Source organism: Emys orbicularis, chromosome 8, assembly GCF_028017835.1.
Source record: "Emys orbicularis isolate rEmyOrb1 chromosome 8, rEmyOrb1.hap1, whole genome shotgun sequence".
NCBI classification, from domain to species: domain Eukaryota; kingdom Metazoa; phylum Chordata; order Testudines; family Emydidae; genus Emys; species Emys orbicularis.
In genome coordinates this window covers 46,690,230-46,715,640 of record NC_088690.1, presented here as the reverse complement: position 1 = coordinate 46,715,640, position 25,411 = coordinate 46,690,230, and the positions used below count along the sequence as shown (strand labels likewise).

Genomic DNA, 25,411 nt, shown 5'->3' with positions numbered 1-25,411 from the left:
TTCTTGGTTTTGTAAATATGCAAATCTTATTTTACTGCAATTACCTGATTTTCATAGTCCATATACTATCTTATATTAGCCTGTGAAACTGAAAGAAAGAATTAGAAGAAAAGGCCACAAAATTAGTTCCAGTATGAAAAGACCTGCTTCAGATGTACAGGAGGTCAGAGGGAGGGATTAATCTCTCATATCCTGAGAATGTTTTTGAGGTTATTGGAAAATTCCATAAAGCAAACAAATAAACAAACCCACTGTATAAGCCCCTTACATCCTAAAAGTCCCAGGGATGCTACAAAGTTGCCTGTTATTGGAAAGATACATTGAAACAAGGGGTCAAACTGTTTTAAAACTCCAGAACAAATTTAGACCCCACAGCTGTGAAGACTTACTTATTTGCTACATTTACACACTGTGAGGACCCCTTTGAGTTTAGTAGGACTATTCATGGTGCGACAAGTTGAACTAATGCCTAAGTCTTTGCAAGTTAGGAGCCATCGTAAAGAAAACCCAGCATGAAACCAATATGGTAGCTATGCCAGGTGGAGAACGGTTCTCCAAATAATTAGAAACGGTGCAGGTAGTGCTGCCTAAGTTGAGGTTGTCCAACTCTTCACACTATAACTTTGTTAAACTTAAACTATTCAGGCTGAAATTTCTTACGCCAGGTGTGATGATTCTGTACCACTTATGAATTCGGATTGCTATTATGATGACATTATGAAGTTATTAGTATGAAAAGTTTTAGTAAAAATGGCGCTGCCATTTCTAAGAATGAAGTCAGTGAAAAACACATTGTTTTGCCCATGTTAATGAGTTGGTTGTAAGAATATTTATAGGAGCTTTAGCTCCTCCATACTTTGAGGCATGGATTTCAAATTTGGCAAGGGGGGACTAGTCTATAATCACTAGTATATACTCCTGTCCAGAACCTGGAATTCAATCCAGTAGTCCTCAGTTTCTAGATTTCTCTGCTCTCAGTACATATCAGTGAAAATCACTGGGAAAGTGTGTCTTCTATAGTGCCTGATCCACATAAAGGATGACAGCCTACTATTGCTATCAGTTACTCCTTGAACTCAGAAGTCTGTGCTGTGGATCCAAAGAGCCAAACCTTGCTGATAATACAAATTGGAGGTCAGAATGGTTCCACATAATGGAATTTCTGTTTTTACAATTTTGTTGTTATTTAATTTGGAAATGGCATCCAAAAACCCTTATGTTAGAATGTGCCAGAATGAAGGTCACCTGTGCAATCTTAATTTGGCTCCCTTGTGATTATGCATTAAATTACAGTCTTTGATTACATGATCACATACTTTTTTCATCCCACTTCAGTCCAAAGGATGGTCCTGCTCTGAGGATGAATTAGGGTTGTGTAGTGAAAAGGCTGTAGTCTTAGGAACCCTGTTTCAGAAGCTGGAAGGCTGATAAAGAATGAGGTAGGAAATTGCCCGAAGAGGAAGGATTGTCTCATTGTTCAAGAAGTTGAATGCTGCCTGAGAGAATTGGACTGTATCCCTGATGCTGCAAAAGAATTATACGGCACTAGCCAAGTCACTTAATGTTCACAGTTGACCACAAATTGTGTTTTCTTCATTTTCTGAAAGCCTTGTGTAAGACATCTGGGGCCAGATTTGTAGAACTGCTGAGCACTCGTGGCTGCAACTGAAGTCAATGGGAGCTATGCTTTCAACATATGATGTGCTATTAAACTGCTACAAGTACTGTGGAAAATTAGGGCCTAGGTGTCTCACCTGGTATTAGAGGACACTTTTGACAATTTTAGCCCTAATGTCTGTATTTCAGTTTCCTATCTGTGAAATGAAAATAATAATTCCCCATTATCTCACAGCATTGTTGTGAGAACACACTTATTAATGTTTGTGAATCACTTAAATACTATGCTGAGAAACATAGAAACATCAAGGAGGAAATTAGTAGTTTTCTATTCAGTGCAGGGTTTGAATGATGTGCAGTAAATAAGGCCCAGGCCACATAATGAACGTAGAGGATAAAAAGGAATATTGAGTAACTTCTCATTCACAGAATGAGGCTGGGGTTTTGTGGAAAATATAGTATATTGTTCATCTAATTAAAGACTATAATGTAACACATATCCAGGAGGGCAGAATTAAAGATGCATGGACAACCTTTAGTTGTGTTTCCTAACTTTTGAGTACTTGACTTTACAACCTTGATATTCTTTTAATGTATCTGGTTTTGGATACAATATCCACATTAATTGTATTTCCATGAATATAGATGAATAAACTCTATAAATCTTTAAATAAAATTAAGTTACATTGATGTTTAAAGTGTTATCTAAGTACAGTTTACCAGCACATGAAGGTAACGATGTCCATTCTCCACTAAGACATTTTATGATATTTGTCCCAACAATTTCAAGGTTTCCTTCACAGCCATACTCCACAGCATCACCATGAAAATATCGGTTCTGGTTTACACTGAAGGCACTCCCTCTGACAATATTGGGGGGTGGTACACACGTTTTTTCCTCTTCTGTAGGGTAAAGAACAAATGATCCATATTATAGTTTTGTCACATTTACAGATACATCATAAAAGAAATTTAATGCAAATATTAAAACCACTATTTAGGACCTGATCTTGTTCCCATTAAAGTTAGTGGAAAAACTTCCACTGACTTAAATGAATGTAGGAGAGGGATACTAAGTCTGTAACAATACTGTTTCCTCTAAAAGTCTATCTTCTCCCTCTCATCTCCTAGGTTTTTATTAGACTTCTTTCCTTGCATTAGGCTCTCTAAACATTGTCACTTATTCCTGTAAAATCTCTAATGATTTTTTTATGTGTGAAACTAAAGGTTGCTCAAATGTATTTTCTCACAACAATACAGACACTGCAAAGCACACAAATCATAAGCAAAGAGAACCATCTCTACACATCAGCTCATTACTATCATGATACTCAGTCACACCAATACAACGATGCACTGACTCACTCATGTTCTTTTTAGAAACACTGTCACTCTTAGTGCACACATCCAAGAAATGAAAATTGCACTGCAATACAACACCTTGACATCTGCAACCCCTTATTCCCTGGCTTCCCTCAAGCTCAGCTTCCCACTTTCAATCTGCAGCAAAACCAGGGCTAAAATAATTTCCCTCCCTTCCTGCTGTGACCACATCACTGCTCTCTGGATTATTTCCTTTGCTTGCTCTCTATGTCTGCAAAACATTCAGGTTCCTTACGCTCACTTCCAAGGCTCAGCACAATCTCATTCCTACCTGTTTTTTTGCCACAGATTGCCTATCCCACCCCTTCCTACATTCATCATAAAACCTCCTTGCTAGCTGCTTTTTTTCCTCTCCTCATTTCACTTTTAGTTTGTACTTAATTTCATGTCCACTCCTACACCTAGGATTCCTTACCACTTATTATGCACTATCCAACCTCCCCTCCCTCTGTTAAATTGCTCCTTACAACACACTTCTCCAGGAAACATTCCTTTACTGATCTGCACAAATGTCCTTTTCCACATCCCTTTGCCTTTCAACTGTTTTTTACATGCACCTAAGATTCTCTACAAATAATAGGTAACATTCATAGTATCTCTTTATTTTATGAAAACATCTGTAATTATTTCCTGAAGCTGCAGGTCTTCACTGCTGCTGAATCTAAACAACAAAATACTCTATTTGATTTCCAAATAAACTGCAAGAGCAAGCAAATACTATAGCTTTGTGCATTTATTTTGATTCTTAAAATTATGAGTTAATATGCATACCAAATGCCTCCCTCAGGGTCCTAGTAGTAAATTAGCCAATTGGCACTCATAAATAATATTATTGTAGCATCAAGGAGCCCCAGTTATGGACCAGGACCCCATTTTGCTAGGCATGGTATAAACATAGAACCAAGGAGCTTACAACTTTCTTAATCAACGTTCCATTCAAGATCCTGCAAATTACAGTTGGTCCCTGGGTAGCATATTAGGTGTCAAGGTAATAAACACACTGTCACAGGGCATCCCTTCACTTACTGTGTGAATACTGCTACCTAGCTACAAACACACAGCCTGTTTCTCTTTCACCACCTGCTTTTAGTTTTCAGTTTCAAAGCATAACAGACAGAACCTCAGGTACAACAGGGAAAGTCTTCCATGCAGCTTTCTCTCCTCCCTTCACTTCCTAGTTCCTCCCAAATATATCTTCTCAATCACTGAGTCAATTGCCTCATTAGCCCAACAATTGATGCCCAAGTAATCCCTAAGAGAAACTGCTTAATTTACTTTAATTAAGGCTGGAGTCTTCCCAGTGCTGCGGCACTAAAGAATGCACCTGTCACATACTTGCACAGGTCTGATTCCATCCCACAGAGGTCTATGGTATGGAAATTATGCACACCAGCCAGCATGTTACACCTCATTATGTGTAGTTTGGATTTTAAAAGTCCCTGAAAGCATAAACAAACAAGAAAAAATTATTCTACACTAATCTTAAAAGTGAAAAATCTATAGTTTACCAATGCAAAAGGGTGAAGATGACCATTCTCCATCAACACATTCTATACTCTTTGATCCGATCATTTTAAATCTGAGGTTGCAGTCATATTCCACTGAGTCACCATGCTGATATTTCTCGTGAAGTTCACTGATAATATTCCCATTCGTAATGCTGGATGGTGGCCCACAAGCTTTGATTTCCACTAGAACAAAAAGACTATCTGAATATTTTGTATAATATTAGCCACAGCTATAATCAACATGGATGAAAACAAATTCACTCCTGCAAGTGGGGAAATGTGACACAAATGTCTTAGTGAATGACTTTACACCTCTGGAGATTTGGATTCAAATGCTCATTTAGGTCACAAGTGGAAATGATTTTGCAGGGCTCATCCTAGTCTCACGCCACACAATTGGAAGGTTCTACTCAAGGATGGAACAGCAAGGAGTAAGATGGTTTTTGGACTGGGTAGAAGAACACCAGTATAGATGTGTGATAGAAGTTTATATAACACTTCCCTGTACTATGAATAATTAGCTTGCATTGTTAGTACCTGTGATAAATGAGGGGGGACAGCTCCCTTTTATGGACACCCAGCCAGTCAGTAGCTATAGAATCTTCCTTAGCAGCTGTATCCTAATTGCCTTAACTGTAAAGGGTTAAGAGAAGCTTAACATGAGTTGGCACCTGACCAGGGGAACCAATAGGGGGGGCTGTACCCTTTTAAATTGTAAAAATTGCTGGGTGTGGGGTTTTTTTGGTCTCTCAGGCTGGAGAGAGGGGAAGGCAGCAACAAGCTGTAAGCTTTAAGCCAGGTATGGGAAATCATCAGCATCATACCTAGAAACTCCTCATTTGGAACCCCCAATATGTAAATAGCACAGGAAAAGTTAAGACAGATGCAATTAGGAACCTTTTTGGTTGTTTTGTTTTGTGGATTCTTCTGTGCTAACCCCAGGAGCTTTTGTTTTGCTTGTAACCTTTAAGCTGAACCCCAAGACAGTTATTTTTGGTGTTTAATCCCTAAAGCCTGAGTTTTCAGATGTGTTTCATTTAAATAAAATTTACCTTTTTTAAAGAATCCTTTGATTCCAAAGTCCTTAGACAAGGAATTGGTCTGTGCTCACATTGCTAAGGCAACTGGTTGGTGTTTTATTCTCAAGCCTCCCCAGAAAAGGGGGTGAAGAGGCTTGAGGGATATTTTGGGTGGATAGGGATTCCAAGTGACTCTTCCCTGAATATTTGTGAAAATCACTTGGTGGTGGCAGCAATATCTGTCCAAGGCAGAAGACTGTGCCTTGGAAGAGTTTTAACCTAAGTTGGTAGAAGATAAGCTTAGGGGGTCTTTCATGTGGGTCCCCACATCTGTACCCTAGAGTTCAGATTTTGGGGGGGGGGTATACCCTGACAGTACCCTACTTTAAAGAATGAGGCATGATCTGGATAATTTAGAAAGGAAATAGTGGTATTCATTAAGGTTATCTTATGCCCCTCACCTACAGCACAGAGAGACTAGGTAGGCATGGCCTATCCTTTTGTGGATCAGATATATTTACCCATTGCTGTGAAAAGTCTTAGTGGACTTTTATATGTGTAAATTTTACCTGTCCATTTTCAGACAACAGCCCTCTCCACTATGCATAGCTAAGAATAATAGGATCATAGAATCATAGAATATCAGGGTTGGAAGGGACCTCAGGAAGTCATCTAGTCCAACCCCCTGCTTAAAGCAGGACCAACCCCCAACTAAATCATCCCAGCCAGGGCTTTGTCAAGCCTGACCTTAAAAACCTCTAAGGAAGGAGATTCCACCACCTCCCTAGGTAACCCATTCCAGTGCTTCACCACCCTCCTAGTGAAAAAGTTTTTCCTAATATCCAACCTAAACCTCCCCCACTGCAACTTGAGACCATTGCTCCTTGTGGTACCACTGAGAACAGTTTAGATCCATCCTCTTTGGAACCCCTTTTCAGGTAGTTGAAAGCAGCTATCAAATCCCCCCTCAGTCTTCTCTTCTGCAGACTAAACAATCCTAGTTCCCTCAGCCTCTCCTCATAAGTCATGTGTTCCAGCCCCCTAATCATTTTTGTTGCTCTCTGCTGGACTCTTTCCAATTTTTCCACATCCTTCTTGTAGTGTGGGGCCCAAAACTGGACACAGTACTCCAGATGAGGCCTTACCAATGTCGAATAGAGGGGAACAATCACGTCCCTCGATCTGCTGGCAATGCCCCTACTTATACAGCCCAAAATGCCGTTAGCCTTCTTGGCAACGAGGGCGCACTGTCGACTCATATCCAGCTTCTCGTCCACTGTAACCCCTAGGTCCTTTTCTGCAGAACTGCTGCCTAGCCATTCAGTCCCTAGTCTGTAGCAGTGCATGGGAGTCTTCCGTCCTAAGTGCAGGACTCTGCACTTGTCCTTGTTGAACCTCATCAGGTTTCTTTTGGCCCAATCCTCTAATTTGTCTAGGTCCCTCTGTATCCTTTCCCTACCCTCCAGCGTATCTACCACTCCTCCCAGTTTAGTGTCATCTGCAAGCTTGCTGAGAGTGCAGTCCATGCCATCCTCCAGATCATTAATGAAGATATTGAACAAAACCGGCTCCAGGACCGACCCTTGGGGCACTCTGCTTGATACCGGCTGCCAACTGACATGGAGCCATTGATCACTACCCGTTCAGCCCAACGATCTAGCCAGCTTTCTATCCACCTTATAGTCCATTCATCCAGCCCATACTTCTTTAAGATACAATTAAGAAATGGAAGAAACATCCTAACTGTGAGAAATATGAGGTTCAGGAATAGTTTCCCACTGTAAAAGGTGAAAACTCAGTTAGTCAGGGCATTTAGAACTAGACAATGAAAATGTGCTGAAGGCAACAGTCCCTGCATTGGCAGGGGGACAGACGAATGATTTGACTTGGGGAAGAGGTTACAATCCAGAAGAAGCCCAACACAAGATTAAAAGTATTCAAGAGTCAGATGAATTACTATTCTCCCTTTTCAATAACCCTAGAGTAAACATTGACCTTTACATGTCGGAGGTGCTGGGGACCATCCAAAGTAATAGCACTGAGCAGAGTCAGGTCCTACTCTGGTGTAACATTTTGCACAGGAAAATGTCACAACGTCTCCATTAAGATATTTGTCCTCCTTGGGGAAAACCTCTCCATGGGGCAGCATCAGCATCTCACATTCTATTGCTAAAGATGGCAGTGAGGGAAGGAAAGAAAATACTACATTGTAACTACACGTATGGAGAAGGATTCAATAATTTTGCTAATACGAACAAAATAATTTAGGATCTGATTAAGAGCCTTTTGAAATCAATGGAAAGGCTCCCATTGTGTGGATCAGGGCTTTGATTATCAGCAAGAAGAAAAGTCCTGATTGAGGATAGACTGGGAATCTCTAAAAGTGTAAGATTCCCATCACAGGTGGGGAAGAAAAGAAGGCAAGGAGGCCAAACAAAGTGAATAAAAACAAGCTGCAGGGCATAATATGATATTTGCTGGAAGGCAAATGATGAACCTTAACAAATGAGGATTTGAATTTTCATTATCTTTCCCCCACATTCTATCTTCTAATTATAAATAATTTTGCAAGTAACTTTAAAAAACAGGCCATTTTCACTGACCTGTGGTTCACTTAGCAAAATTACATTTGGTGAACTGTACATAATGAGCTGGTGAAGTTGACCTTTCCATCTGCACTATTTTTCATCAGGCCTTTAGATACCCCTGTTACTTATTTTAATATCTTTATTAAGATTTTATTGTATTTCTTATTTTAGTAAAAATTCTGTTTGATGAGTTGATTCAAGCACTCTAACTACCTAACATACAAGTTACTAATTCTCTAAAAATCCACTGACTATGGCAAGTAAAACCATGACACATCCCCCAGTCTAAATCAGCCGTACACCCTCGGCCCCCACTCCAGGCCATGGTGTCCCTGTACAGACACTTCAGCTCCATAGAAAGGAATGGGCTTCCTGCAGCCTGCTCAGGAACACCTTATGATTCCAGGTGGGGATTGACCACAACCATTAGGGTTCAAGAGACAGTACTTAATGCTTCCAGTAGCCCAATGAGAATTTTCTCTTGCTGTGGTCTTAGTACATCTCTATCACCACTTCCCACACTGGCTATATAATCTGTAAACGCAGTATATGAAATGAAGTTGGAGGGATACAACAAACAGATGTCACACTGTGTCCCATGAATAATGTCACCCACATAGTTTATTCTAAATTTTCAAAGCTAACCAGGAAATGAGGTTGATATTTTAACCTTAGTCTATGAAGAACACTGTTTCCTTGGGATTGCTGACTAAATGTGATTAATGATTCTTGACTACCCTGGGAGCCATCCATTTTTCCCACCCAATCATTATCCACAATGTAACCTGCACCTAAATCATATTTATTTAAATTATTAAATGAAACAACTACAAAGCCTTTTCAAAGAAATACATTCTGCAGTGTAGAAGTTTCATTAGTACAAAAAAAAAAAAAAAAAAAAAGCTTACCAAAATATTGGGGCTCTGGAGTCCATCCATTTATGCTACATATTGTGTGACCCCTTGAGATTTTATTTACAGTTTGGTATCCATCTGCACATTCATATTCCAGTATGTCTTCAGGCAAAAACACCATTTTACTGGTGTAGAAACGAATATGCTCAAAAGCAGGCATTCTACAGGTCTCTATAGAATTAGAGAAAGATTAGTTATTTTTATTAACTAGATACTGTGTAGCCTAAAGTATCCTCATTATATGTACTTTGTGCATGTCAACCTTATTAATTGCATATTTAAAAAAATTAAAAATGTAAAATTCTTCAATGCCACACCAAAACAGAGTATTGTACACAAAGTGTTGCACATTACATCTGTTGCATTTGTCTTTAGAAATATGTGGAGGTAAAAGAAGAGGATTCTTAGACTCAAAAGGCAGGTACAGAAGAGATGATTTTGAGTGTTTAATTTGAGTCCTGATTTGTAGGCTTCCCTCTATGCTAGTCCCACAAATGTCTTCTCAGACCTGTTTGTTCTTGACAATCTACTGTGATAGTGACTCAGGTGTTCCCCTCGAGAGTCAACACTAATACTCTTACAATCAAGAATATCTCCCTAACATCTATCCTAACTCCTTACTTAAATTCAGGCCACTGTTTTTTTTCTTACCCTCTGACACTGTGAATAATTCCCTTCCTTCAGGCGCTGTACTGGATATTGTTACTGTGGCTGTTCCAGTTGTTGTCATGCTTCCCTCAGCCATCGATGGGGATGTCTGCATTGCAGCTCGGAGTGAGCCTCCCAGCCCAGCTAGACAGACTCGCACTAGCGGGGCTTGAGCTAGAGTGCTAAAAATACCAGTGTATTGGAGCTTGTGCTGCAAGAGTTACACTAAGAGCTAAACTCTCCAGGGTGGGGAAGCCAGGGCACAGATTTTCTGATCTTACTGGCTAGGCACAACAGGGAACCAGAGTAGGGGATGGAGCAAAGGTGATTTTAAGCCAATCTTCTGCTTTCCAGATCCTCAGATTGATCCATCCTTTTCAAGCTACCTTGTGCTGGCTACCTATGGCCCCAGGGGCTCACTCCAGCAGCAGTGATCCCTGCAGTGCAAGGACACCTCAGTAATGTCCCTTTTCCCTAGCCAACTCCTCCATGCCTGGGAGGAACTCGCACTAGCTAGTTAAACCGATTTCTGGCTGTTTTGTGCAGCCAGAGCAATGCCAAGTGGATGGAACAAGAGGCAAATTGGGCTTTGTATGTATAAAAGGGTTAGGGATGGAAAGCCATGTACAGCCGTACATACAATTTTCTAACTGCATTTAACAATATTGGTTCTTACATTGACCCGTTTTATCCCATTTGAAGGTCTAGTCCTTGTTTACTAACCAAATTAATCCATGCTGTGGCACTGTCATGCTCACTGTCTGTATTTCCAACATGCATGAACACCACAAAAGCCAGAAACATTTCCCCACTGAATTTCATATGAGTCATAAGGTGCAGAAAGTGCCTATAGAAATGGGGAGATTATTCTTGGCTGGAAATATGGGAAAATGCTTGAAAAGAGGCACTCATCCAAAAAACGGTCTATTCCTTCATTGTACGAATTTTGTATCCTGTTTTATTTTGAAGCTTCCCAGTTTGATAATGCTCTGGTAGGTGCTGTCACAAGGGACACCACTTTGTAGAGCCAGAACTGTCAGCAGCTTCAAGTTAATGTATTTCCAGAGGCAGCCAACATAGAGGGGATTCTCATAGTCTTGGTAGCTATGCTGATTATGTTATAATTGTACCCTTGCTCTGTGAAACAGAATGGACCTCATCTTGAAAACTAATTATAAGTGAGTTCTTTCAGTCACAAAGGTGATACTAATAGATGGAATAACCAGGAGATAAGGTATCCTGGAATAAAATGAATGCCCTAAACCTCACTTGGGTTGGGCTAATACTGTAAGTCATTATTTCATGAAAGTGGGAGATTTAGTTCTCCGCTATTAAAACCATACTTCCCCTGGCCTGGAAAAAAGGGACATTTAAGATACCTACAATCAGAAGAAAGTTTTGAAACCTTTCTACTCTGGTGTTTTACATAAAATACATCTCCTTATGATTTAAATACAGATCAGACAATGGCAGTAAGTTCTTTTGTTTATGATGGTAACACCTTACCAAACAATAGATTAGTTAAAATAAGGAAAAACAGTTACAATTAAGGGAAAATCCAGTAAGGAGCCATGTGACAAAAATAGAGATATTCAATCATTAAACTACTCACTAATGCATTCTGGAAAAGGACTCCATCCTTCTTCAAGACATTGTATCTCCCCTGTCTCATTTCCTTCTGGAGTCATGTAATCAATCTGACACCTATATGTTGCTTTTTCATTTAAACCAAACCTGTTCTTTGTTTCATAGAAATAACCATGAGGTACCTCTGTCCTTCCACATATTTCTAAAGCAGAGAGAAAATGACATTACTTCAAGAAAAAATACTGTTAATTAACACCTTTTATAAATATAAGATGACCATGAGTATGACATGAAATTAAATGGAGTAATGCCATTTAAAAACTCCTTGAACAATTCACTTAATTTCTTCATATTGTTCTGACTTTATGGAGAGCAGGTGGGATGTCAGTAGGGAAGGATAAAGGTCATCACACCATATTGCTTCCCAGCTCTCATCATTTCTGATAGTGTCTTGCAGAAGTCAAATTAAAAGTTGGCTGGAAGGAAATGATCATTTTGGTTTTGACACTAATGGCTCTTATTTTGTGGCAATTCTTTTGTTTGTTTGTGGACAAGTAATTCTGTGCGGAAACTTCATATTGTTAATGTACTTGACAAATCAGAAGGGGCTTGTACATTCAATTCAATTCAAAGGAACAGTGCTTCTAGCAGGGTATTACCCCTTAAGGGCACCCACTCAGCTTTGGAATTAACTCTCTGCCTGAATTTTCTGACCTTCAGGATACACTGCACAGCTCATCTGTTTTCTCAGGCAATTGACAAAGATAGAGATATGGAGGAAATGAGGCTTTGAAGCAGAATGGACAATGAGTTTGTATGGCTAAATTTTCTTATGGTATTGCTGACTAGAATTACAATCTGTATTTGAAATGGTATATGTGATATCTTTATTGATTGCCAGGCCCATGGGGTACTGGACAAATTGTGCAAATTGCCCCAAGAAGAAGGGGAGGCAGAAAGAGAAGGTAGGGCCATGGCTTTAACCCACTTTGAAACACCCAGAAGTGTTAGTCAGGCATAGTCAGAGGAACATGCTGCACCATCCTAACATGGTATACTACACTGTGGCAGGGCATCTGGGGGACAATCTGGAGCTTACAGCCAAGATAGCCTGGGTTCAATCCAGAAGCACCCTGCTCTGCCCCTGGAGCTGGGCTATATAATCAGGGAAAGGACACTAAACAATGGAGAGGGGACCAGAAACTACACTGGCTACTATATCCTGACCAGAGCCCTGGAGACTTTGTTTATCGGACTATGCATTTGGTTGCTGACTCAAGGCTCTGAAGTCTCAAGGGCCTTATGAACTGGATGAAGTGGTTCCTCCCCTGACGTGACACCTAAGGAATAGGAGAAAGCCTGCCTGCCTCCTAGAACACCAAGAAGCAGTAGGAAGTCTGATAGCAAGGGTCAGTTTGGAGGCCTTCTTAAAGAGGACACTTTTTGTTGTTAGTTTGGTTTTGACCTCCCGCTTCTTGGATCCTGTACAGGTGGTGTAGTCATCAGGATTCCATGTGAACCCCCTTGCCCCCAAGAAAGGTCATGGATGAAATACTCTGATTATTCCTTCAACATAACAGACAGTGGGGGACTGGAACTGGTGGTTTCTGGAGGTGCAGCATGCAGCCCAGCCATACCTACAGGACACACAGCTGGTGGAGGATGAGAGGAATTGCCCATATCAAAAAGCACAGCTGGTGTCCCAACAGCCTCAAGAAGAGATGCAAATAGTCACCCCACAACAGGAGGTGCTATGTGCAGAGCAGGAGCAGAACCACCAGCTTCAGACAGACATGGCCAGACTGCTCACCCAGCAAACTGCAGGGGGAAGATACCAGCCTAGTAAATCTCCTGAACCTCACCCTGACCAAGCTGAGTGGTGATGATGACCCAGAGGCCTATTTGATCACTTTGGAGCAGATCTGGGAAAGGAGTACTGAACTGTGCGACTTGCTCCTACCTCACCAGCAAGACACAAGTGGCCTATCATACACTGAGTGAGGCTAGGGCATAGTCATATACCACACGAAAGATGAGCATAATGGACTGGCTTGGCATCTACTTGGAAATATATCATCAGAGTTTTGGGGCTGAACCATTTTTTGCCAGAGTGCACCCATGTGGTGTGGCCCAATGACTCCAGGATATGGTTGCCTAGTGGCTCATTTCAGAGACCAAGACTATGGGGGAACTAATGGACAGTATTGTTCTGGAATCAGATGATCCAGCTGTGGTACAAGCATTTCTGTCTGATATGTTTAGCAGTGTCCAGGAAATGACTGAGAGGTTCCAGAAGGCCAAATCACCCACAATGGGCAGGCGTGGTCAGGAACAGCAGAAATGGCACAGAAATGCCCACAACAACAGCACAGAAAAAAAGGACCAGCCATCCTCTCCCCCCACCCCAAACCCAAATTGTCTGGAGCATACCACTTCTTGTCTAGGGAGGATAGGTGGTATGTTATCACTATGGGGACCTGGGATACACTTGGCATGAATGCTCCCTTATGAACTGTGACTATCTGGGATGCTACTTTGATTAGTCTAGGGAAGTGAACAACCAATCCATAGGTCATCCCAGTACCTTATGTAACACAAACAAAAATAGGGCCAAACACCGTGGAGAGTTTGGTAGATTCAGACTGTGGGCAGACCAGCTCCAACACTACTAGTTTAATTCTAGGCTTTAAATCAGGGAAATCTCATCCAGGTGTCATGTAGCCATGGTGATGTGCAAACATACCTGACAGACTTAATGATCCTGCGTGTGGTGAACCAGATGGACCAGCTCCAGGTAGAAGTGATGGATCATCTATCCTGGTCAGTGATCCTGGGACAGGACTGAAAACATCTTCTGGCTCTCTTGGGAGGAGAGTCCGTCCCATCTTTCCCTGAAACCCTGAAGTGGCAAGGAGGAATGCACTCAGCAGACACCTGGGATCTAGCCCTGTTGCCCAGTCAGACCTTTGTGAAATTCCTCAGAAGACCTGAAAGCCACAGAACCAACAGTGGAGGGCTGGGAAGGTTAGGCAAGTCTGGGTCTGTCACAGAGGTGACTGCACAGAGTCTGAAGGTGACTATAGGGGCAGACCTTAGAGAGTGGACCTCCTAACAACACAAACCCCTTTATGACCAGGAGAGGGGCCCAGCAGAACAATCTTCCACTCTAGATTACAGTGTGCTGAGTGACATCTTTGACACTGTGGTGGCATAATACAAGGACCAACTGTCCAGGTGTGTTGGTTTGTTTCTTGGCCAGGCTGTACAAATAGGTAGTGGATATCTGCCTCTTATGTCCTGACTGTCAGAGACTAACCATTTGGAATGCACCAGGGGTTATGCCTTCACCATCACCATGTGGCACCATATTTAGACAATGTCCACCCATCTCTGGGACTTGGCCATAGTCCTGCAGTCACTGCGAGATGCCAATCTGATGGTGAACCCAAGAAACTGCAAAATGGGAAGGCAAAGGACTAAATAGAACCCCTAGTCAATAAGTGGAAGTATAAAGTGGATACCATTAATGAAGGCTCCTTATAACCCACAAGGGGAGAGGCAATTCTTGGTTGAGTTCTAGGTGGGGCACAGGATCTAGTACAAGAGGTGAATTTAGCTGAAGCACTCTGTAATAGCGACAATAATGTAATTAAATTTAACATTCTTGTAGGGGGGAAATACCAAAGACACCCACCATACTAGCAATTAACTTCAAAAAGGGGAACTACACAAAAATGAGGAAGCTAGTTAGGCAGAAATTAAAAGTAACAGTGAGAAGAGTGAAAAGCCTGCAAACCGCAGGGAAACTATTTTAAAACACCATGTAAAGGTTCATACTAAAGGTATATACCAAATTTTAAAAAAAGCTACAACAAGATCCAAAAAAAGCCATCAAGGCTAAACAACAGAGTAAAAGAGGCAACTGGAGGCAAAAAATCATACTTTAAAACTGAACGTCAAATCCTCCTGAGGAAAATAGAAAGGAGCATAAATTAGGGAATATGAAGTTGCAGAAATTGCAGAACTACTAACTGTGGTATGTAACCTATCACTTAAATCAGCCTCTGTACCAGATGACTGGAAGATAGCTAATGTAACACTGATTTTTAAAAAAGGCCCTAGAGGGAATCCTGATAATTACAGGCTGGCAAGCCTAACTTCAGGACCAGACACATTAGTTGAAACCATAGTCAAGAACTGGCTTATCAGAAATATAGATGAACATACGTTGGGGAAGACTGAACACAGATTTTGTAAAGGGAAATCATGTCTTACCAATTTATTAGATTTCTTTGAGGGTATCAACAAGCATGTGGACAGGGTGATTCAGTGGATATAGTGTACTTGGACTTTCAGAAAGCCTTTGACAAGGTCCCACCCAAAGGCTCTTAAGCAAAGTAAACAGTCATGGGATAAAAGGAAAGGTTGAGAAGTGCATAGTAAAGCACATTGGAAAACATAATCCCAACTATTCATGGAAAATGATGGGTTCTAAATTAGCTGTTACCACTCAAGAAAGAGGTCTTGGAGTCACCATAGATAGTTCTCTGAAAATATCTGCTCAATGTGCAGTGGCAATCAAAAAAGCTAACTGAATTATTTGAACCATTAGGAAAGGGATAGATAATAAGATAGAAAATATCATAATGCCACTGTATAAACCCATGATACCCCCACATCTTGAATACTGAATGCAGTTCTGGTTGCCCCATCTCAAAAAAGATATATTAGAATTGGAAAAGGTACAGAGAAGGGCAACAAAAATGATTAGGTGTATGGAACAGCTTCCACATGAGGAAAGATTAAAAAGACTGGGACTATTCAGCTTGGAAAAGAGTGACTGAGGGGGGAATATAATAGAGGTCTATAAAATCACGAATGGGATAGAGAAAGTGAATAGATAAGTTTTATTTACCCCATCCATAACACAAAAACTAGGAGTCACCCAATTAAATTAATACGTAGTAAGTTTAAAACAAACATAAGGAAGTACTTCTTCACACAACGCACAGTCAACCCATGGAACTCGTTGATGGAGGATGTTGTGAAGGCCAAAAGTATAACAGGGTTTAAAAGAGAATTAGATAAATTCATGGAGGATAGGTCCATCAATGACTATTACCCAAGATGGTCAGGGATGCAACCTCATTGGCGTTGGAACAATTTTTATAGTTGGGTGCTGAAAGCCATTGAACAAAACTGCAAACCCTGTACATGATGGAAACCACTTAAAGCCAAGGGGTACTGCCACACCTTCAGCATCCCTAGTTCCAACTACCCCATGCTCTGGGTGTCCCTACACGTCTGACTGCCAGAAGCTGGCACAGGACAACAGGAGATGGATCACTTGGTAATTGCTCTGTTCTGTTCATTCCCTTTGAACTATCTGGCACTGGCCACTGTCAGAAGACAGGATACAGGGCTAAATGGACCATTAGTCCGATGCAATATGGCCATGTTTATGTTCATTGGCCAACGTATCTGTCCCAAGCATCAAAAAACAGGTATGTCTTTCCTGGGCCCAGCCAGATATTATGGACAGTTTGTGCTAATTTTTGCCTCACTGGCAGGACTTCTCATGGATCTTATCGAAAAGTCATCCACAAGACAGATTGGAGTCACCTCAGTGAGACCAGGTGTCTCAGGAGATGAAGAGAATTCTCTGCAATAAATGCTTTCTGCACAGCCCCGACTTCACACGGGAGTTTATTTTACAGACCAATGCCTCACATTTAGCCCTGGGTATGGTCCTTTCCCAACTGTTCCAAGGCCACTAATACCCCATCCTCTTCATGAGTAGGAAGCCCCTAGACAGAGAGATGTGGTACTCTGCCCTCAAAAAGAAATTCTTGCCCATCCACAGGTCCACGAGGGTGCTAGTACACTACCTGTTGGGTACCCTGTTTGTCTTGATCACTGATCATATGGCTCTGCACTAGCTCCATATGATGAAATGCCCATGTCAGTTCTGAGCAGTAGAACACTGTCCAGGAAAGGAACATCATAACACTGATTTCTGTTCTCTGACTGAGGAAGATGTAGGCACGATTATTGGTGCACCAATGGGTCCAGTCAGAGGGGAGAGATATGTGGTGAGGTGTACTACCCCTTTAAGGGACAGTCGGGCACTTACAACCAAGACAACCTGGGTGCAAACATGGGCTGCTGCAGGTTGCAGGCCCATTAGTCTTTAGGTCACTAGTATGACCAGGGCCCTAGAGACTTTGTATGTCTGACTATACGTTTTGTTGCTCTGACTCAAGGCTCAGAGATCTCAAGGGCCATAAGAATAAGTTAAGCAGTTCCTCCCCAAGCTGACAAATAAGCCAGCCTGCCTCCTAGAACAATAAGGAAGCACTAGGAATTCTGCCAGAAGGGATAAGTTTGGAGGGGGAGTTTTCAAAGGGGACACACATTTTTGTTAGTTTGGTTTTGGCCTCCACCTCTAGGATCCTATACACACACACTCCTCCTGACTGATAGCGGGTTGGGGGAGGGATTGGGCTTCCTACAGTACAATACCTCCCTGGGCCAGTTTGCCTCCACACCATCCCCAACACAGGCTAGTCACTAAATGCCATAATTTGGCTATATTACAGATGGCTCAGGTAACATTGCCTGTTATTAAGGTTGCTGGACACACTCCATTATAAGACCCTGTTTTCGGTTGCTTACAACTCTGTCAAACTTCAACTGTTGCAGATAAAATTTTCTATTCTGGGTGTTTTTGAAAGTATCTGCTAACACGGTTCAGTCATTTATAAGAATGAAATGAGAAAAAAATAATGTTAAAATAATCTTACAGCTGTTTTGTTAAGAAACTCAGGCACTTGGATGCTTTGGGGAAAGGACTTGCAACTTGACTGGGATGTCCACCCAGTATCAAGAATGTATCTTTTATTGTCCTCCAGAATATTCACTCAAATTTGGCCAAGTTATAAGTTTATGTAAGTCTCAGATTTCAAATGCCCAGTACAGATCTGTTACAGTTTGACAACTAAATTATTTGAAGATCCTGTCCACACTGAGCATATTCTAGAGTTGCAGGGGCTGAGCTGGACTTCCCTGAAATTGCTCTTCCTAGCTTCTAGAGGGCCACAATGGTTCTGGGCATTAAAACTGAGATCACTGAAACTGTCTCTCCTGCACTCTCATTCCCCACAGTGATGGTGCCCAGTCAGCCTGGAGAAGGAGGAGGAAACAGAATGACTGAAATGCAATGGGGTGAAGAGCATGGGGAGGCAGAGCCAACCTGTAAGGATGGATATAAGAAGAACCAGGAGAGGCTCTGGCGTGGGGATAAGGAATAACAAGTATGGGTTGCAGGAAGAGCATTATTATTAATAATAATGTTTATTATGCCCACAAATATATTTGGCTGTTCTCAGAAGATAAAGAAATACTTGGTACCTGTCCCAAGAACTTTACAATCTAAATATTAGACATGACACAATAAGTGGGGGGTGACAAACAGCAGAGAGGGTCTGGATGAGGAAGGCTGAGGGTCACAACAACATGATCTTACAGTTACTCAGGTCACGAATACACATTCTCATGATAAGTCATCTGCTAGAATTGGTATTATAACACTAGCTTATAGAAATCAAAGGATGTATTGGGACACTGCAAGTAGTAACTCCAGCACAAACAGGCAGAGCTAAAACTCCTTACTAATGCCCTGACCAGATATAACATATTAAAAACAAAAAAGCAACAACTTAGCACTTAGATAAAGATGCAGCACCACCTATTGATGGAGGTTCTATCTATACCAATCATTACACTATTTTTGTATTTCTTTTAAGCAGAACATGATAGTAGTGTTTTTGCAGTTGTTTAGCCAGGAGCCTGAAAGAACAAAAATGCTGCTTACTGTTAAAGATACATCTTGGAGTAGGTGTCCAGTTATTCTTTGTGCATGTAACTTTTGCTTGCTGATTTTCAGGGATATATTCATGATCACACACATACGAAATGTCATCACCTTCTTTGTAGTATTTCTGCCATAGAATTAGGAATTTACCATTTGCCAACCAAATGGGAGAACACTTTTCTAAAGGAAAAAGGTTTAGTACAGTTAGCAGCTGGACAGCAGGCATTTAAACTGGGAGAAAAAACTGAGATCCTTTGGCTTTCCACCTTCTGTCAAGCCTCCCACTCTGTGCACCAGGTATACTCCACTTCGGATCCCTCATTAAAACTCACCTCTTTCACTCTCACTTCCTATATCATTCTGACCATGAATGTCTCTAAGCCTACTGATCTTGTACTGGAACACCTATCCTGTGCATTGTGTTGGCCTGAATTTGACTGTAAGCTCTTTGGGGAACGGAGCTTGTCCTTGTTTGTGCTTTGTGAAGACCCATGCATGCCCACAGCTCTATTTAATTCACAATACCACACCAGGTTGTGGTGACCCCCACTTCTCTCTTCTAACTTTTCATGGGAAGTAGCTATTCCTATCTGCAATTTTATAACTAATCTAATGGAGATTGTCCTTTAGTTTTTCAAAGTGTAGAATAAAAGTTTTCAAACATCAAGACTTCAAAAAGTGAGCTCTTTACACACTGGAGGCTGGAGGGGTAAAATCTCATGATATTTCTGCCACTTCTAACGTAAAAATAGAATAATCTGCACATTAAAAATCCATACAGGGCCAATTAGTGTACATTCCCCCCGCCTACTATAAGTGATTAGAATTTCAGTTTTGAAACTAAAAAGTTAGGATTATCTGTGTCCCCATCAGCCAAGACACTCTGTGAATGATTAAGCACTCACTGTTTAATTTTTTAAATCACTGGAGACATAAAGTTGTAATTGCTAATCTACAAGTATTTATAATTTTAAAATACTATTGCACTGAAGAGCATTCCAAAGTGCTAAGAGTGTGGGGAGCAGTGAGGTGGGACGTTGAACTAGGGGAGTCTGGCAGGCTAGGAAGAGGAAGAGGTTTTAATCTCAGGATGTGTACTCAGTGCAGCCCCCAGCTCCAGTGTGGAGATACATTTTGATGGCTGGTGGACCTGCTAAGGTCTCATAGAGGAAAGCAGGACCTGTCCTGCAGACTCATTATCCTCACAGGAGGTGGAGGGGGAAGAGTAGATTTGGCATGGAAGTATCCATGGAGAGGGGCTACTGGGCACTGGACTCAGGTCTAGAATTAGGCCCTATACTGGGGAAGGCTGGGGTCTGCAGCTGAGGTGCAAGGCTGCAGAAGGAAAGCGAGAACTGATGGTGATGCAGAGTCTGGCTGTGATGAGGGAAACAGCTGGAGACTCTGAGAGGCCAGGAAGCAGGGCTGGCCAGACAGTAAGACATTTATACTTGCTCCACGTAAAAATCTTCACAGCAGATGGAGAAAACTTGGGTGTAGGTTACAGATTTCTCCAACTGGAACACAAAGCTTTCCACTTAAAGTGGATCTGGCTTTGTAAAAAGCTTTGTGCACTAACCTGGGAAATCTTAGATATTGATTAAAGACTTTATGGAACAGCTGTGATGCCTTTAGGTCTCTCAGACTCCCCTGGTCTGCGCCCAACCTTTGAATTACTTTCCAGCCCAGGGCCAATTCTCCAGGTACTAAGTGTGTTCCCTACACATACCAGTTCCCAGAATATGCTGAGGTATAGAGCTGGACAGGGAACAGTTTTCCTATTTCACATTAAGACAAAACCTGAGACCTTTTGAATTTTTTTCATAAAAAATATATGAGAGAGAGAGAGAGAGAGAGATATGCTCACCCCAGAATAGCCAAGAGCCAAGTGGTAGGGCACCTACATGGTAAGTGAGAGAACCAGGTCAAGTCCCTGCTTTGCCATTCTCCCACATCCCAGCTAAGTGACCTAATCACTGCCCTCATCACTGATTATAAGACACTGGTAAAACTACTGGGTTCAAAGGTGATTCACTATACTCTTCTGGGATGGCTACACTTCATAACCAAAGAGAAAATTAGTCCTTACTATTCAGGAAACTGGAGTTATCCATGAATGGTTGTTTGCCATGGGGGCTACGAGTAGTAATAGCAAAACATGAACAGCAAAAGATGCCAGTGGAATTACATGAGTAGCACCAAAGGGTAGTAAAAATGAAAGGAGTGGCCAGAAGTTATGTTAGGTGGCTGGCTTTAGTTCAAGATATAGACATGGAAAGTAGCCTGCATGACTCCTGCAACAGCCATTGAAATATACCAGAAACGGTACTATGGCACCACCCATGGAAGGGGGCTATGAAGCCCTGTCAATGGCTGCACATTGACTTTGCAGAAAAATAAGCAAATTTATTTAGTTGTGGTTGATGCTTATTCTCGGTGGTCAGAGTTGGTTCACATGACAACAACCTCTTCTGTTTGCCATGTACAGTTTACCTACAGACCTCTTTTCAGATAATGGTCCGTAATTTATTTCTGAAGATTTTCAGACATTTCTATGGCAAAATGTGTGGAAGCATATTAGGTTGGCTACCTATCACCCACCATCAAATGGATTGGCTGAGTATTTTGTGCAGATATTGAAACAAGCATTAGACCAAAATAATGGGGGACACACTGCATTGCAAATTTCCTGTTCTCATATAGGTCTAGCCCACAATCTGCCAGCTGGGTTTTTTAAGACGTTAGTTAGATACTACATTTGATTTACTTAGACCAGACTTACTGAGAGTACTCAGTGAAAGACAGCAAACAGTCAAAAACCCACAACGTAAACCTTCCAGGTTTTTCTGCATAGGACAGGCAGTGTTGGTACAAAATCACAGGGGAGGGATGAAGTGGGGAAAAGGTGTGGTGAAGCAGATATTGGGACAAGTGACATGTTTGGTAGAGGTAAAAGGAGACAAAGGTTGCCAATCCCTGTGCTAGAAGATAATGGCCAAAAGAGAAGGAGAATGAGCATGCTCCTGCTGAGCATGATCCATAAGGAACAGGACAAAGGTCAGGTGTCACTCACTTTTCCTGGCAGGTACCACCGGCCTCAGTGAAATCACAGACCTCCCATATGGTTACATTTATGAACATTTTCACTGTGTTTGTTTTAATTGAGGAATTCACAGGGCAGGAGTGTGCTGTTTTGAAAACTATATTAAAGTATATGAGCACCCTCTGCATAAAGCTATGCAAGTGAGATCCATGTGGATTTGATCAGTATTTTCCTGATCCGGTTTGCAGGCTGGGGGGCTCTGTTGGGTCTAGTAGCAGTCAGGCTGTAAAGAGTAAGCTTGTAGTGAGATGGGGTGAATTGTGCCTCCCTGCCTGGGGGACCAGCCTGCTTTCTCGATGTGTGTTTTTGGTTTTGTGTGTAAAAATTTTGGACATTAAGAAATAAAGTAATGTTATTATGCAACCTTCCCAAAAGGATATTTTGTGTGTTTATCTAACTTCTCTGTTTGTAAGCCATGACTAACAAGGGGAAAATCCTACTAAAGATTTTTTAATGTCCCTGGATTACAAGTCTTGACTGGGAGATGTAAGGGCCAGACTACCAAAGCATTGTTATACAGTCTCCCCACTCCCCCCAACCTGGTTCCTTCAAATGCTGCTGCTGCTGCTGCTCTACATATTTACTAGTGTTTCATGCTACAATAGTATTTTTAAGAAAAAAGCAAATTTACATTTACTTACTAAGACATTTTGGCATTGGGTCCCAGCCTTCTGCAGTACATCTGATTAGATTCCAGGTGCTCTCACTCTTAGATACATAACCATCAAGACATCTGTAGAAAATTGTCACCCCTAAACGTACTGGAAAATCTTTTTCTCTGTGGTTTTTGTAATAGCCAGTTAATCTGCCATTTTCTATATGTGGGTAGTCACAGAGTTTCACTTTAAAAGAAAGTTTGGAACATATATTACAAAATACATGAAAGAAAAATTCACTGTTATGTTCACTCATCAGTTCTCTCCTTAGTTTTAGTACTTTGCGTTTGAACGTTACATTAACTGGAGTCATGAGTTCAGGACATATACAATATGATGATCTGGGTTATTTTACTTTTCACCTCCATACGCTTTTGCTACCAAGTAGGATGGGACAGCTTTAGAAATTATTGCATAACAGCTTGTTATTCACAGACTCCAGGAAAGATTACCCTGTTCTGTGGAAACTCATTGGAAGATGTGGGAGGAGGGGAGAACTCTGCAAGATTCCACTCACAGTTCACTCAAATTGTTCAATTGGCGCACGCATTACCGCTTTCACCTGGTGAGCAGGGGGTCCTGCCCCCAGAACCCACATATTGTGAGGGATCTGCTCATGGTACAGGGCCATCCACAAGTGGGCAAGATGATACCTTGGAGGTGACTGATTTCCCTCCACACACAACAAGCTCCGTGTTTACCACAGAATCTGTAGTCCCATTATCAGAGGGTTAATTTATAATGACACTGGTGGGCTTCCCCTCCTCCTATTTTAGACAGCTTTCATTTATTGTTAAATATCAAGGGCCAAATTCCTCAATTTTTACTTAGTCTCTACTCAGTAAAACTCTCACTGCAGCCACTGGGATTTTACCTGAGGAAAGTTTAGGTAAACATTTGAGAAAAAACTTTAGCACAGAAAGAACCACCTGGAAAAAACTGTGACAGTTCAGAATAAATGAAGGTACCAAATCTGAGGGCACAAAACTAGGCCTGTGGTGTATATGAATGACTCTGAGTCTAAATATGTCCCATAGAGTTTCTTATCATTCATACTATACTGGTATTGAGCCTGGCACGCTACCATTTTGATAGGTAAAATACAGAGATATAAATCTTCCCTGTAGGAGGTTGATCCTAACACATTTGCCAAGTCAATCAGTGTATATGTTGCTCAAGTTTTCACAGGGACTTTTTCCAAGACATTTAAAGTGGACTTTGAAAAAGGGAAAAGCCCTGCAGGAATGAATCTTTCATTTCTGTTGACTGCAGAAGTGAGGCCACCAGCTCCTTTTTATTTAAATATTTTTATACTCTCAACTGCACACATTATATAATCATCTGGATTTTGATAGTGTCTAAACACATTAAGACATAAAAGCAACATACAGATACATCTTGGAATAGGTAACCAGCCATTCTTTGTACATTCTGCTGTCTTTTCCCTGTTGTCTGTGTCAAAGTGAAATCCACGATTACAGTCTATTCTGATTACATCCTCTTCTCTGAACACTCTCTTTTGGGGCTGGAAGGTTCCATTAGTCACTGCTAGAGGATCACAAGTAATTTCTATACAGAAATAGATAAGTTGAAATGGAAACAGGACTTAAGGCCATAAAACCCCTTCAGTTAAGATTCTTTATATCCATCTTTTTTATTACCTCTCAACATTGCAGTATACGAGCACTTTCTGCATCAAACTGTGAAAGTGAGATCCCTGAGCACTTAATGAAGTCTGTAGCTCTTCTCCGGTCTCTGCTGCTGGGAGGATCTGCTTAAGGTAATTTTATTTTATTTTACTGTGTGGGGAGCAGGTAGTTGTTAAAAGTATCATTCTGATTAGAGTGGGAAAGCCTTATCAAAAAGGCAAATCTTGCAGTGAGACCTAAAACTGGACAGACATAATTTTTGTCATCTGGAAGTTCATCCCACAGCTGGAGCTGGATCTCCTTCACCAAAAATGCCTTCTCTCTCTCTCACACACACACACACACACACACACACACACACACACACACACACACACACACACACACACTCCTATCCTAGGCTTGGTGATTGGCATTGTCCCAAAGGAGTGCAAGTCTTGGCACATCATAAAGGGAGATGTGAGTTCCAATGTAGGTGGGTCCTGAGCTACTAGTGGCTTTGTGTTCATGATCAGAAGAACCCCTTCACAATACATGGATTCTGGAGGAAGAACTCTCCACTGCTCATTCCAGGTGGAAGCTCTACTCCAGGGATCGGCAACCTTTGGCATGCGGCTCTCCAGGGTAAGCACCCTGGCGGGCCGGGACGGTTTGTTTACCTACTGTTTCCACAGGTTCGGCCGATCGCGGCTCCCACTGGCTGTGGTTCACCGCTCCAGGCCAATGGGGGCTGCGAGAAGTGGCGCAGGCCGAGGGATGTGCTGGCTGCCACTTCCTGCCACCGCCATTGGCCTGGAGCGGCGAACCGTGCCCAGTGGGAGCTGCAATTGGCCGAACCTGTGGACGCGGCAGGTAAACAAACTGGA

General features: G+C 41.7%; 1 protein-coding gene across 1 annotated transcript in view; it reads right to left on the bottom strand.

Moving 5' to 3' along the window:
* Positions 1 to 25,411, bottom strand: part of LOC135882881 (complement factor H-like) — a 116,847-nt gene that overhangs the window by 90,423 nt on the left and 1,013 nt on the right. Inside the window, 8 exon segments of the mRNA XM_065409916.1 lie at positions 2,338 to 2,520; positions 4,509 to 4,691; positions 7,523 to 7,696; positions 9,024 to 9,200; positions 11,290 to 11,466; positions 19,138 to 19,317; positions 22,882 to 23,082; positions 24,286 to 24,465. Of these exon segments, the coding sequence (XP_065265988.1) occupies positions 2,338 to 2,520; positions 4,509 to 4,691; positions 7,523 to 7,696; positions 9,024 to 9,200; positions 11,290 to 11,466; positions 19,138 to 19,317; positions 22,882 to 23,082; positions 24,286 to 24,465 (1,455 nt within the window).